Source organism: Callorhinus ursinus, unplaced genomic scaffold (genome assembly GCF_003265705.2).
Source record: "Callorhinus ursinus isolate GAN/ISIS: 27379988/994484 unplaced genomic scaffold, GSC_fseal_2.0 scaffold1, whole genome shotgun sequence".
NCBI lineage: Eukaryota > Metazoa > Chordata > Mammalia > Carnivora > Otariidae > Callorhinus > Callorhinus ursinus.
Genome location: NW_027397063.1, coordinates 73212987 through 73226906, shown reverse-complemented (window position 1 = coordinate 73226906; position 13920 = coordinate 73212987). Strand labels below are relative to the sequence as shown.

The 13920-nt window shown below is 42.6% G+C and overlaps 1 protein-coding gene across 4 annotated transcripts in view; it reads right to left on the bottom strand.

Moving 5' to 3' along the window:
- The window catches only part of ABCC5 (ATP binding cassette subfamily C member 5), a 160890-nt gene that overhangs the window by 75074 nt on the left and 71896 nt on the right, over positions 1 to 13920 (bottom strand). For 3 of the 4 annotated variants that reach the window (XM_073896420.1, XM_073896437.1, XM_073896447.1), the window contains exon 3: positions 7296 to 7479. In XM_073896420.1, coding sequence (XP_073752521.1) covers positions 7296 to 7479 — 184 coding nt within the window. Of the gene's footprint in view, positions 1 to 7295; positions 7480 to 11158; positions 11286 to 13920 lie in introns of those variants that run through there. The other variant, XM_025877691.2, reaches the window with a different exon arrangement.

Sequence of the window (13920 nt, the reverse complement as noted above, 5' to 3'; positions counted from 1 at the left end):
TCAGGCTTTAGCTTTAAAAAAAAAAAAAATCCAAAGTATAATTTGTACGTAAAACTTCTTTCAGTGCCTAGCACCATGCACAAGCCCAGGTCAGATGATTAGTATAAGACCTTAGAGGTTCTGTCACGTGACCCTGTACTGCAGAGCAGGCTGCAACCACCCACCAGGGTGAGAAGCAAACACAAAAGGGAAGATTTGGGCAGTTTGGCCATTTTCCTACCGTGAGACTACATTTAAGAAAACCAAGCGTCTGCTCTGGTAAACATAAGTTCTCATCTGAGTATCTAATAAGAGTTAAGTTGATTCCTTGAACAGCTAATTTACAAAATAACCTTAAATAATTAAAACATATATAAAGATCTAATTACCTAAATAGGCTAACTCCCTAAAAAGAGGATAAGAAGGGAAGGGATAGAGAAGCTTAATTCTGCTAATTAGTGAATTTCAGTGAGCCAAATTAACTTCACATTAATCTGTCATTGTGATATTGACAGGTTTGATCATTGCAAAGACTTCTGGAGGCCCTGTTTCCTGTTCCTGGGCATCGACCTTTTTGTTTTTGATTAAGAGAAAGGGGAAAAAACGGTGAGACATTAAAGAAAGCATCAGCAGAAGTCTACCTAAAAGCAGAACCAAGATTTCACTGAACAAGTTTTCATTAACCATTTGTAACATCCCAATTATATATCCTAACACAAGAAAGACTCAGGTATTTAAAGCTGCTTAAGATAGAGGAAGCCGGGGCGCCTGGGTGGCTCAGTTGGTTGGGCATCTGCCTTCCGCTCGGGTCGTGATCCCAGGGTGCTGGGATCGAGCCCCGCATAGGCCTCCCTGCTTTTTGGGGAGCCTGCTTATCCCTCTCCCTCTGCCTGCTGCTCTGCCTACTTGTGCTCTCTCTCTCTCTCTGTCAAATAAATAAAATCTTTAAAAAAAAATTAAAAAATAAAAAAATAAAATACAGGAAGCTGTTCCAATACTTCTCTTCCCTTTTGACAGAAAGCTCCTTTAACTCAGGCCAACAGGCTCTATTTCCCTTAAGCAGCATTTCCTAGGAAAGCAGCAGTAACCCTACTGCAGCCAGTCCAGCAGAGCTCCTGATCCCGGCAGCAGGCCAGCCTCAGGAGACCCACGGCACTGTGGCTTCATTTCACCACTCAGGAAAGCCACTTGGGCTCCGCACCAGTAACAGAGCTGTTGTCATCTCTGCCAGAGGACTCTGGGCTGCTATTGGAAACCAACCCCCGGCAGCACCACGCCAGATAACCGTATCACACCCGTACTGAGCTTTATCAAGCTTTACAGATGCCTATAGGGAAAAGGAAAAAAAAAAAAAAGAGCAGGTGTTCTTACTCATCCTATCACTGACTGTCCAGAAAATCTGCTGAGTCACTGAATACCAATCAAGAGAAAAATAACGCAGAAACTGCAAATACTAATCTCCTTCATCCTGCTCTCCTTCCTAACAGCAAGTGGACTCCCAGGTAATATTCTTGACTCTGAAAACACGAGGGCATACACAAATTCACATACCCTTAGTCCATACAGAAAAGCTTTCCGAGTTCAAATCTCTGAAAGTGTAATGTACTAGACAAAACCATTTTATAACAGTAGCTGTTGCGAGGTAGAGCGGTTAAGGGTGATTTTTGTTTTCTGCTATAATCTTCTATAAGTTGCATAGTTTCTATATTGAGACCATAATTCTTTCAAAATAATATGTCTTAGAATGATATTTCTTGGTAAGAGATTAGACTCACGTCCTTGATCCCCGGGATATAACTTCAGCTCACCAAAATACTTCAAATCATTAATTATGAAAACTCCAACCAAGGCTAGAGGGTCAGTCTAACACGGACCTAAAGGAAACACCAGTGAAGGTCACTGGACTTTATGAGTACTTGCTTTGTTACCTTTTCGACAGGCAGAATATTCTAACTTGGTAGAAAGAAAATTTCACCATTTTTTTTGAGAGAAGGGAAAAAAAGAGTGAGCGGTCATAACGGCATATGAGTTAACTTCTGCCTTATTTCCATTCCTCCTCTTTTCCTAGATTAGACATGCTTGTGAAAAACAAGTCACCCTTCGCTTTGGCCTGAGAGCAGCAGGCAAAAACTACCACCACAATAAAAAAGCTTATAGAAGTATCACACAGCTTTGTCTTGCTTCTGCTTAAATTTTAACTTAAAGCAACTAAAATCCAAACTCTTCGGCCCATTATTCAAGAACACACATCATCTGAAACTCTCTGACCCATCCCTCTACATCTGTGACTCCACACTTCATGCATACAGCCAACAGCACCTACTCTTCCCTATCCACAGCAATTTCCTCTGCCAGTTCTTCACTTCTCCACATTCTACCTATTCCTCAAGTCTCCAATCAACGCTACCTCCTCCTGACGTCTTCCCTGATCTCAAAGACTGAAGCATTCTTTCCTTATTAATTTCCACAGCACCTAAATTACAGTCATCTATGTACATGCCTAGGAGTTGCAGGTTCTACAGCAGGACAGGCAGGCCCCCCCATCAGTTTCTCTTCATCTGCACCAGCCCACTTTGTTCGGGTTGTGTGTGCAGCTTGGAGACTGCTGAATACAAAGATGAATAAACATCACATCTTAAAACAAACAAACCAGGGCTTGTGGAGTTAGTGATCTACATGTGCAATTGGAAGAAAAGGAGCCAGGAGAATCATGCTTCAGACACAGTCAGTGTTAAGGAGTAGTCTAGACATGAACCTTCATGTGGGTTCAAATAATGCCAGCCTAATGCCAAGCTTAGTCCTTAGTCTCAAAAAACTAACAGCAGCAGAAGGCACTGCAATACGTACCTCAGGATTCAAGGATGTCTGTTAAGCATCACATCGTGAGTGGCCACAAGCATTAACTTAATAGTCCTAAACACAGGGTAAGTGTGAAGATGACTGATTTTTACCTTCATTATCTCTAAGCTGATGGGACACAAGTATTTGAAGATGTCACTGATGAGAGCAATTTTCCCAAAGGGTATTCCAAAAGAAAGATCTGGTCACAATACAAAGAAATAGGCAAACTGTGTACTCCGTACCTTTGCTTACAGCTTGAGGGGAAAAAAAAAAATCACTGACCTGTTCAAAATCAGAATTTGTTTCTGGGTGCTCTGCTTCTGACTTATGGTTTGACACAGTTTCACGTTTCCATGTCAACTGAACCCACGAAAGGCTAATGGGGTTGAATAAAACCTTGTTTGCCAATTAAGAGCCACAGATGTAGCCTTATCTTTTGTTAGTTGGAGGTGCTGTTTTTTATTTCTGATGAATACCTGGCATCTGAGAGGTCCTGTCCCAGATTTCCTCCTTAACAACTAATTCAGAAATGATAGTTACAATCATATGACATGAAATTGTAATCTGTAACCAGTTAGCTGCTTACACTTTTAAAAAAATAAATATTTATATAGCCATTCTGCTTCCCAACCAGAAATTTTTTATCATCTTGCTGGTTCTGTCAGCAAACTACTAACATATGAGACAAGTTCAAGATAAATGTGTCTAAGAAATTTGGGGTTTTGACAGGTAATACTCAAGAAAATTCTAGGTGGTATGTGAACATTTAAAAACATTTGATAGTTATGCATTCATTTTAATGTATATGAAAACCAGGCTGCATAAACCTGTGATTTTATTGCTTTGGTCAAGGCTGAGCAAAAAGAAACCCAGTAGATTAAAAGAAATACTTTAACTAAAAAAAGTTCAGAGGGTACAAGGATAAGATAAAAATCATGAAAACAGCACTCAAATTCAAAAGTCTGGGAAACATGAAAGGATAATGAAAATGAAATTCATGTGGACTCCTGAAATTTTATCAAAGTGGTATTAGCCTTCCTGTTTCAAGATAAGACTCGCTCACATGAAGGAAACTTGTTGTCTGGCAGCTGACTTAATAATTTAGGGGACAAAAGGCACAACAGTGTCTCTATTTCCAGTTCTTCTCCACTGCAGAGGAAAAGCTGGGCTGCCACCGCACATCCTAATGTCAATTCTACTCTAACCACCTGAACAGGGACCCTGGCCCCAGAAATTTCACCAGACCACGTAATAGCTTCCCACGTTCCACCTCCTTCTGCTCTATCAGCCATCCTTGGGCAAGCGTGCTCACTCCAAGGCTTTATCTACATGGATGCACTAATGATTTCAAATTTTTTTCTCCCGACTCGACTTTCTGCCTGTGCTCTACCTACCTACTGATCATTCTATCTGGAAGTGATTGAATTCAACATGTTCAAAGCAAACTTATTCTCACCCCATGAATCTTCTTCTCTTCCCATACGTTGGTTTGGGGATTCATAGTTTTAAATTCTTACCACCAATCCCATAGCCCCCAATACTTCCTTCTCCTTCCAGAGATGCTCGTAAGTATCGCCTCTCTCCTCTCTCCTCCCTATTATGCTTGGACACAGACCCCTGGCCTCTCTCATGTGGATTGGCATAGGAGCCTCTTGACTGCTCCTTGTATTTTGTCTCTCCCTCCTATATGGGTTTTTTCCACACTGTCTCAAAACTAGTCTTCCTAAGATAAAAATTAAGTCTTAAAAATCCCTCTCAGCTCAGTATCATTGGCCATTGGGTAACACAAATGAAAACTACAATGAGATATCAGACATACCTATCAGAATGGCTAGAAAAGCACAATGCTAACACCAAATACTGGCAGGAATGCTGAGAAACAGGATCACTCCTATACTGTTGGTGGGAATGTAAAAGTGTAGACTGCCATTCCGGAAAAGAGTACTGAAGTTTCTTATACAACTAAACATGCACTTAAAAAACCATATGACCCGGCAACTCCACTCCTGGGCATTTATCCAGATAAATGAAAGCTTATTCGCACAAAATCCTATATGCTAATGTTCAAGGCAGCTTTATTTGTAACAACTACACACTAGAAAGAACCCAGAATGTCCTTCAATAAATGAATGGTTAAACAGATTATGGTTCCTCTGTAACATGGAATAGTACTCCCAGTTAAAAGGAAAGATCTATCTGTAATATGGACTGCTAGGCACAAAAAGAAAGTTCTGGTACACATAACAAAGTAGATGGATCTCAAGGGAATTACGCACAGTGAAAAAAGCTAATCTCAAAAGTTACATACTATGTGATTCCATCTATATAGCATTCTTAAAATGACAAAATTACCGAGGTGGAGAACAGATTAGAGGTTGCCTGAGCCTGGGAGAGAGGGGAAGGGAGGTGGCTGTGGCTGTCAGGAAGGTGAGGGTAGCATGAGAGACCCCTAGGATGGTACTGTTCTGTGTTCTGACCGTGGTGGTGGTCACACAAATCTACACATCTGGAAAAAACTGCATAGAATATACACACACAAACTAGTGCCCACAAAACTGTAAAGCCAGTTGTCTTTTTTTTTTTTTAAGATTCCATTTATTCATTTTGACAGAGAGAGAGAGAGAGACAGTGAGAGAGGGAACACAAGCAGGGGGAGTGGGAGAGGGAGAAGCAGGCCTCCTGCCGAGCAGGGAGCCCAATGTGGGGCTCGATCCCAGGACCCTGGGATCACGACCTGAGCCGAAGGCAGACGCCCAACAACTGAGCCACCCAGGCGCCCCATCTTTTTTTTTTTTTAAGATTTTTTTAATTTATTTTTGAGAGAGAGGGAGAGCAAGCACAAGTAGGGGGTAGGGGTGGGGAGGGGCAGAGGAAGAAGCAGACTCCCCGCTGGGCAGGGAACCTGATGCGAGATTTGATCGCAGGACCCCGGAATCATGACCTGAGCTGAAGGCAGACGCTTAACCGACTGAGCCACCCAGGCACCCAAAACCAGTTAAGTCTTAATAAGGTAGATGATTGTATCAATGTTGAAATACTATACTACAGTAATGCAAGAGGTTGCCACTGGGGAAAGTTGGATAAAGCGTATATGGAATCTCTTTGTGTTATTTTTTGCAACTGCATGTGGATCTATAGTTATCTCAAAATAAAAAGCGGGGGGAACCCACCTCAATAACTTCTAAGACCTCCCCAATGGCCATAGTAAAAGATTCCTTAGCATGGCATGCAGAATTTTCTTTCACATCCTAAGCTCTAGACAACTAGTTCTACAATCTAACATTTACTGAGCACAGGCTATGTGGCATTTTGTATGTATCATCTCATTTAATCCTCAGTGATCCCATGAGTTAGGTTCTACCATCAATACCATTTCATTCATAAACCACTAAACACAGATGACACAGTAGCTTGAAAGCATCCCCACCCAATCACGCTTCGAAGCCTGGCTCCAATGCTGCCTTTGTGAGCTTTCCCAGAGTTAAGTGCTATACTGACAGAGCCCAGCTCTCAGAAGATATTCAAGAAGTGTTTAACATAGGCCTAGACACATGATACAAATCAGTCACAAACTGGCACCCTATGGACCTGACACTGATCACATTGACTATGTTTCTCCAAAGTTAAGCTTGAATGGGAAAGCACTGTATAATACACAATGCGGACAGAAAACCCCTATTAGTGAAAAGATGTCGATTAATAAGGCAACGGCTTTCACATACCAAGGAGGGACAGGTAATGTCAGGCTAATGGAACTCCAGTGTCAGCTGCAAAGTTCGCATGTTTCTCAAGTTTGCACGTAACAAATACATGAACACAAACCTCACCTTCCTAAACCCAATCACCCCCATTCTTCCTTATTAGTTACTTATGCAATTGAAGAAAAGGTATGGTTGTTTTTGTTTTGTTTTCCAGCAGAAAGATATTTCTTCCAGTTTCAAATGTGTATTTCATTCCTTTCCTTGGAGAAAACTAGATTCGTAATCTAAAGGCTCCTTCACAGTCATGGATTTCCTCAGAAAACTTAAGGATTATACTACAACAATCTAGAATTGTTCCAATACTCTGAAATCTGAATGAGTCCCTCCAAAGGATTTGCATTTTAGACACAGACAACAGAGGTAGGGGGGAAAAAAAACAATTTTAAGTACAAGCATGAAGTTCAATGGTTCATACTCCCTCTGCTCCCTTCCCAGCATTCCCACCCCCATCCCCACAAGCTGACTTCCCTTAAGCAAAGCCTTTTCAGAAAGCACCAAAGGGCAGTATAAGCCAGAGAGAGGAGAACTCAGAGGGAGAAACAGGTGGGAGGCCAAAGCCAACCTCTCCTCCTTCACGTGCACCTATAAATTCTTACCAGTGACCTAAAGCCAACAACAAAAATGAAACTTCTTTTTAATGATGCATTACAGGAGAAAAGAAGGTGTAGTGCAGCAAGCAGAGAAGAAAAGGGATTCGGGAAAGGAAATACTGACCGGTCGAGTTCTCTTATATTTGGAGTCCTCGCGGTCTCTGTGTGGCCCAGAAGAGCTGGTTCTCTCCCTCACGTTTCTATAACCAGGACTGGGGATGATATACTCTTTTCCTATGTCGATATCCTTCATCTTCTCTGAGTGGAGGTGCCAGGGCTCACAGACTTTCGGTTTCACTTGAGAATTTCTGAAATTAAAAATCCACCGAGGAAGAACAATGCACGTCAATGATACCAGAGCTTTAAAAATAATTTTTTAAAAACTTTTTAAAATTTCATCAAGGAAAGGTATTTCCTAAGTTGTGCTTAAGCATATGCAAAAGTACTTTAAAATAGGAAAAAACCGGGGTGGGGGGGCGCCTGGCTAGTTCAGTATGAAGAGCCTGAGACTCTTGATCGCATCAGGGTCATGAATTCCAGCCCCACACGGGGTGTTAGAGATCAAATAAATAAATAACTTTTAATAAAATAAAAGGAGAAAAAAGGACAAAAGCATTAAAGTTTTCTTAGCATCATATCTACAAAAAGTAATTTTTCAGAAATTTTTCAAGTGCCATTTCATTTTTTATTTTTTTTAAGATTATATTTATTTATTTGACAGAGAGAGAGAGATAAAGAGCACAAGCAGTGGGGAGCCGCAGGCAGAAGAAGAGGGAGAAGCAGACTCCCCACTGAGCAGGGGGCCCGATGCAGGACTCGATCCCAGGACCCTGGGATCCATGACCTGAGCCGAAGGCAGACGCTCAACCGACTAAGCCACCAAGGCGCCCTGCCATTTCACTTAAAAAAAAAAAAAAAAATTCCAGTGTAGTAGAATCAAGAATTACCACTTCCCACCTCCAAGGGGGAAAAAAAAGATTAGAAAAAACTAAACACACCAGTAGGGCTACTGCCCCCTTCAAATAAAATGAAACCCAAAGTATAAAGCATTTAGATAAATCTTTAAAAAAAAAAAAAAAAAAAAAAGGCTTTCAAGTCTGTTCCAAGCATTACAGACTCCACAATTTTAAAATGTATATCATTCCTCCTACTAAATGTTACTAAGTGAAAAATTACAAAGCACTTAATTCTATCAACGGTATATCCCAGCTCTGCATTTTTATAATCAAGCAATAGATTAGTTGTTATTTTAAAGCTCCATGAAGTTACATGGATAAAATACAAACCAATATTGCACCTTAACTTTACAAACAAATTCCCCTTGGGGCACTGAAAGTGTTCTAAAATTAGACAGTGGTGATGGTTTGCACAACTCTGTGAATGTGCTACCCAAACACTGGGTTGTATACTTTAAAGGGGTGCATTTCGTGGTATATAGATCATATCTCAATAAAGCTGTTAGTAAAATACAATAACAAAAACAAATTCCCCCTCCTGTCCTACAAAATCTTACCTAGTATCTACCTGAAACTCTGTTCTAAACCCCTGCCTACCTGGCTACCTTTAATCAATATCCTGTATCAACTCTGGTTACTTCTGAGAAAATAAAACACATACATTCCCCTTGAAAACATTTTTCCCACTCTGAGATGGTTCAAAGTTTCCCAGATACAAGCTGATAAAACACCTTTCATACCAGCCTCATTAACAATTAAAGAAGTGTAGCTATGTTGCCTTTTGGATTCCATAAATTCCTACCTATCACTGTGTCTTAAAAGTACTACTCTGCAGACAAAATTCTGACAGCTACAATTCATTTTTTAAGATAGCAGAGAAAAGGAGAATACTTGATAAAAAAGGACTAAATCTCCTCCATACAGACGTGCTTTCAGCACACAAAAAACCTGACTTCTGGTCTTTCAGCAGTCTGGTTCAAGTACCATGAGTTGATACTGCTAAATTACTTCTCTTAAAAAAAAAAAAAAGGTCACCTTGTCCAAGGACAAACGACACCATAAAGAACACCGGCTTACAACCAAGAGCACAGCAATCACGTCACTGAGACCTCATTAAGCCTAAACTATAAACAGACCTGGCATCTGCCAGTGTCCCCAATGTCAGGATGCAGCTGCAGATCAGAGTAATCCTTCTTGTTAGAGGGATCACAGAAGTCCAACCTTCTTCTCAAAAGGTTCCCTAATGGGGTAGCTGATTATGTGGAAACTGAAAAGATCAGTCCTCCTTTTTAAAAAAAGGCAAGAGGAGGGAAGTGAATTTGAAAAGGACACAGCCAAACTAATTCACAATACCAAAGGCCATGTCAAGAACATAAAGCGCATCTCAATTGTCTAAGAACTCACGATAACCAAAGTTTGTTCCAATCACTTTATTTCAAGTTATCCTATGTATAAAGGGGGTGGGGAACAGTTTTCCATTACCTCTAACGCTCTTGTTTCTTTAATTTCCTGGGAAAAGAGGCATAGCCATGAAAGTAGGCAGGCCCCGAGTAGGCACAAAGTTACTATCTCTTGGCCTTGAGCATCAGGAGGATTCCATCGTCTGTGTATCAGGGCTGTAAGACAGGGCACCCCGCACGGAGGCCACCCCAGAGCTAGGAATCCCTATCGGTTGTAGAAAGCAACTGAGAAAGGATCACTAGGCTTGACTCTTTTTGATTCTATGTGTATTTCCCTATTTTCCTCTGTTATCCCTCACAGTTGCTCAAAAGTTGTTTTTAAATGCGAACTTGCCTCAGTTATCAAGAAAGGGAAAAAAGGAAAGGTGTTTTGTTTTGTTTTATGTTTGAGTCAGAGCTCTACAATGGCACTAGCAGAATAACCAAAGTGGGAGAACCCAAAGAAGTGCCCAGACTCAAAATCAATAGAGCTGAGGCCATTGGGTCAGCTGCTTTGTTTATCAGGGTTCTCCTTCCAGTGGTAAAGTGTAGACATTCTCCCTACACAATGATGCAGAGGAAACTGCATGGGAGGTGGGGGGGTGGGGGGGACGCCACAGGATTACAAGAACCGTAACTAGCCAGACTGGTGTCTCCAAATTGCCTTCATTACAACATTCCTTAGGTATCCAACTTCAGGAATGTCATTCAGGCCCTGCAGCTGCACAAGCCCGAAGCGATTTGCCACCCTCTTGTAATGCACGTGTTGTGCCTCCCACCTCCCGCACCGTTCACTTAGGCGCCAGACCCCATAACCTTACCCATCTCGCCCTTCAAACCCTTCTGAAACTTTGCCAATCAGTCCCGTGCCAGCTGCCTCCTGCCTCCCCACCGCTGTGCAGAAGCCAGATGACCCCCCACCCCGCCCCATGCAATAAGCACAAAGCAACATGCAGCTCTGTGGGGTGGTAGTGGAAAAGCACCGATGACAGCCAAGAGATTTTTGGATTCCATTCGGGCTCTGCCCTGGGTTTGCTGTACGTACTTCTGTCATAAACCTCCATTTATCCATTTGCCAAAAAAAAAACCACGAGAGGATGACTTCTAAGGTTGCTGGCAGCTCAGAGTCGCCGGTGTGCGGCTTGAGCGAGGGTCCCCCAGGCCGCCCTCCCCACAAGCATGAGGATGGGGGCTTCTCCCGGACCAGCCTCGCCTGGGATGCCCTGACCCTAGGGCGTTCCCACGGCCAGTTCGGGCCTGAGGAGGCCACGGCGACCCACACCCACGGGCCGCGGGCGCAGCACCCCCTGGTGGCCGCAGCCGGGAATGTAGCCAGCACTCCCGACCACTCATTCCACCCTACTACCTGCCTTCCGACGCCGGGACCTCACCGCGAGCCCTCCGGGGTTGCGCCCCGAGGAGGGGGCGGCGGGAGACTAGAAGGAGGCCAGGCTGCGCTTATCAGGTCTCCGGTTTCCCCCGAGCTGCTCTTATCCCCGATCTGAGCCCGCCACCCCCGGAGGGAACACACAGGGGTGACCCCCGTGACAACCAAGGGAGAGGGAAGAGGTGCGGCGGTAGCAGCTACCTACCTGTGCCCCGGCTCCAGGGCGGCCGCACCGGCCACTCGACCACGCTCCCGAGCATCAGCCCCGGAGCAAAACAAGCCTTTATAGCGGCATTGGCCGCCAGACTGCGCAGGCGTGCTGCACAAAGACTCCCCAAGACTGAAGGGAATTGTAGTCCCCCTTCCAGGAGCCCGCGGCTCGACACACGGCAAAGGACTATATTTCCCAGAAGCGCCGCAGAGGCCCTGGAGGAGGTGTAGGGTGCTCCTCCTTTCCACCGCGCTCCTGGCTCTGCACCATCCTTCTCAGAGCTTCTGCGAGCCTGTCTGGAATCTTCTCTGAGGCCGTGTGCTCCAGTGGGTGGCCGGGAGGGTTGACAGTAGCTCTGTGTGGGCGGGCAGCTCGGTGTTTGTAGGCAGGGCGGACGCGACGGTGTGCGGCCGTTTCTGCACCAGAAAACCCCGTGAAGGTCATCAGCGATCAACCAGCCCCAAATCTTATCTTTTACGGTACTTACCATTTTAACGAGTGTTTGCTCAGGATTCGACCCTGCATTCTGCACTACCACCTTTCTCACTTTTATCCCATTGCCCTTCACATAATCTTGTGCTACCTGGTTTCTAGATAATAAAACGCGAGGATCTCCGTTTCTAGAGTAACAAGAGCCTTAGATCCGGTGTGCCAACTCCTTTTGGAAATCAAACTGAGGTTCCCAAAGAGATTGATCACAGTATTTCTCTTTGTGTTTCATCTGTACCTTCAACAGGATCATAACATCACTACTCTGCTGAGTGCTTACCTACTGTGTGGTGCTTTACGTGAAATTCTTGTTTCTTTTAATCTCCGTAACAACATTATGTGTAGGTATATATTTTCCATTTCAGAGATTTAAAAAAAAAAGTAAAGTGACTTGTCCATTTCTATACAACTAGCTAGAGTGGACACCACAGTATCATAAAGCTGAATTAATTAACACGCTGTTCCTACGTAAGGATGGATTAATACCCAGTGCAACAGAACAAAGAGTCTAGAAACAGACTCATGCATATATGTAAACATGAACTGACCGGGAAAACATTACAGATCAATAGGGAAAGGAAGAAGTTTGGATAAATAGTGCTGGCACAGTTGGTTATCTGTATTTTTAAAAACCCAGGGAATTACTACATCAGCCCACACAGAAAAATTAATTTCAGGTAGATCAAAGGCCTACCTGTGAAAGGGAAAACTTTAAAATGTTTAGAAGAAAATGTGAAATATCTTTATGAATTTGGGAGTAGAGAAGAACTTCCAAAACAAGTTGCAAAAACAAATAATAAAGGAAAGATCAATACATTTTTGCTACAATAAAATTTAAACTCCTCTACAAGAACCATAAAGTGAAAAGTGAAACCACAAGTTATAACAAAGTTTCTTCATACAAAATATGCGAATAATTTCTACAACTCAATAAGAAATGGCAAATAACCCAGTACAAAAATAGGCAAATGATATGAACAGATAGTTCACACACAGTAAAGGAGACCTGGGCAGCCATTCAAACATGAAAAGACACCCAGTCAGGAAAACAATCAGGGAAATTATAGTTAAAATAGCAATGAGATACTATTTTATGTCCATCTCATGGGAAAACATAAACACCTGACAACATCAACTGTTTTCAAGGATCTGGAAAAACAGGATATTTCACACGTTGCTGGCAGAGTGAGTTATCAATCGATAGAACTACATTAAAGAGCAATTTGGCCATATTTAGTAGATTGGAAATGGGCTAGAGGGTTGTATTGTTAGACCCCTAGCAGACCCCTAAAATGTAGTGGGTTGAAGTCAAGTTTATTACTCTCATAAGTAAAAGTTTTAGATAAGTATACCAGATCAGTAGTATAGTCCTGCTCCTTGCAGGTGGTCAGAGACCCAGGGTGATGGTGGCTCTGTCAGGTTCAACATATAGCTCCCAAAGTTGTTCTACTCATTGCCACCACCAGTCACCCAGGTGGAAGGAAGGAAAAAGAGAATATGGAGAAGTGTGACTTGGTGTTGAGGCACCAGTGGGGAAGCAACATACATCATTTCCATTCACATCCTATTAGTGACAATTTAGTCATATGGGCACATCTAAGTGAGAGGGAAACTGGGAAGTGCAATCCTCAGCCCGGCAGCTATGAGCCATCTACAGTTCCATTACAATGGAAGAAGGAAAGAACAGGTTTTAGTGGAAACTAATGGTTTCCAGCTCATATGCCTATCCTTGAACCCAGCAATGCTGCTTCTACATATATGCTTTAGGGTAGTCTTTCTCAATGGAGGTTGCTGCAAGTAAATTAAGCCCTAAACAAAATGATCAAGTGACTATTTTCTCAATTCTCCCAAGGATAACACATATCTAGTATCATTCTAGATGTCCAAGGGAGAAGTTAATTCATTCCACACAGTGAATACCTTAGGGCATCAGGGCTTTATGCTATTAGCGGAGAAAAACTGCCCTAAAGGGCCACCACACACACAAACACACGCACGCACACACACACACGGAGATATATTCATTGTGCATTGTTTGCAGTAGTGAAAATAATCTAAATTCCATTAACAAGAAAACAGATAACTAGATTATGGTATTCATACAATGAGACACTACATAGCAGTTAAAGAACATGGGCTATAATGTATCAGTATGTATAAGTCTCAAAAACAATGTTGAATCAAAATAAGTTACAGAAAGAAAATTGTATAGCTCCATTTGTATTAATTTTTTAAATATGTAAAAATGTGATCTGGTTGTTTATGGA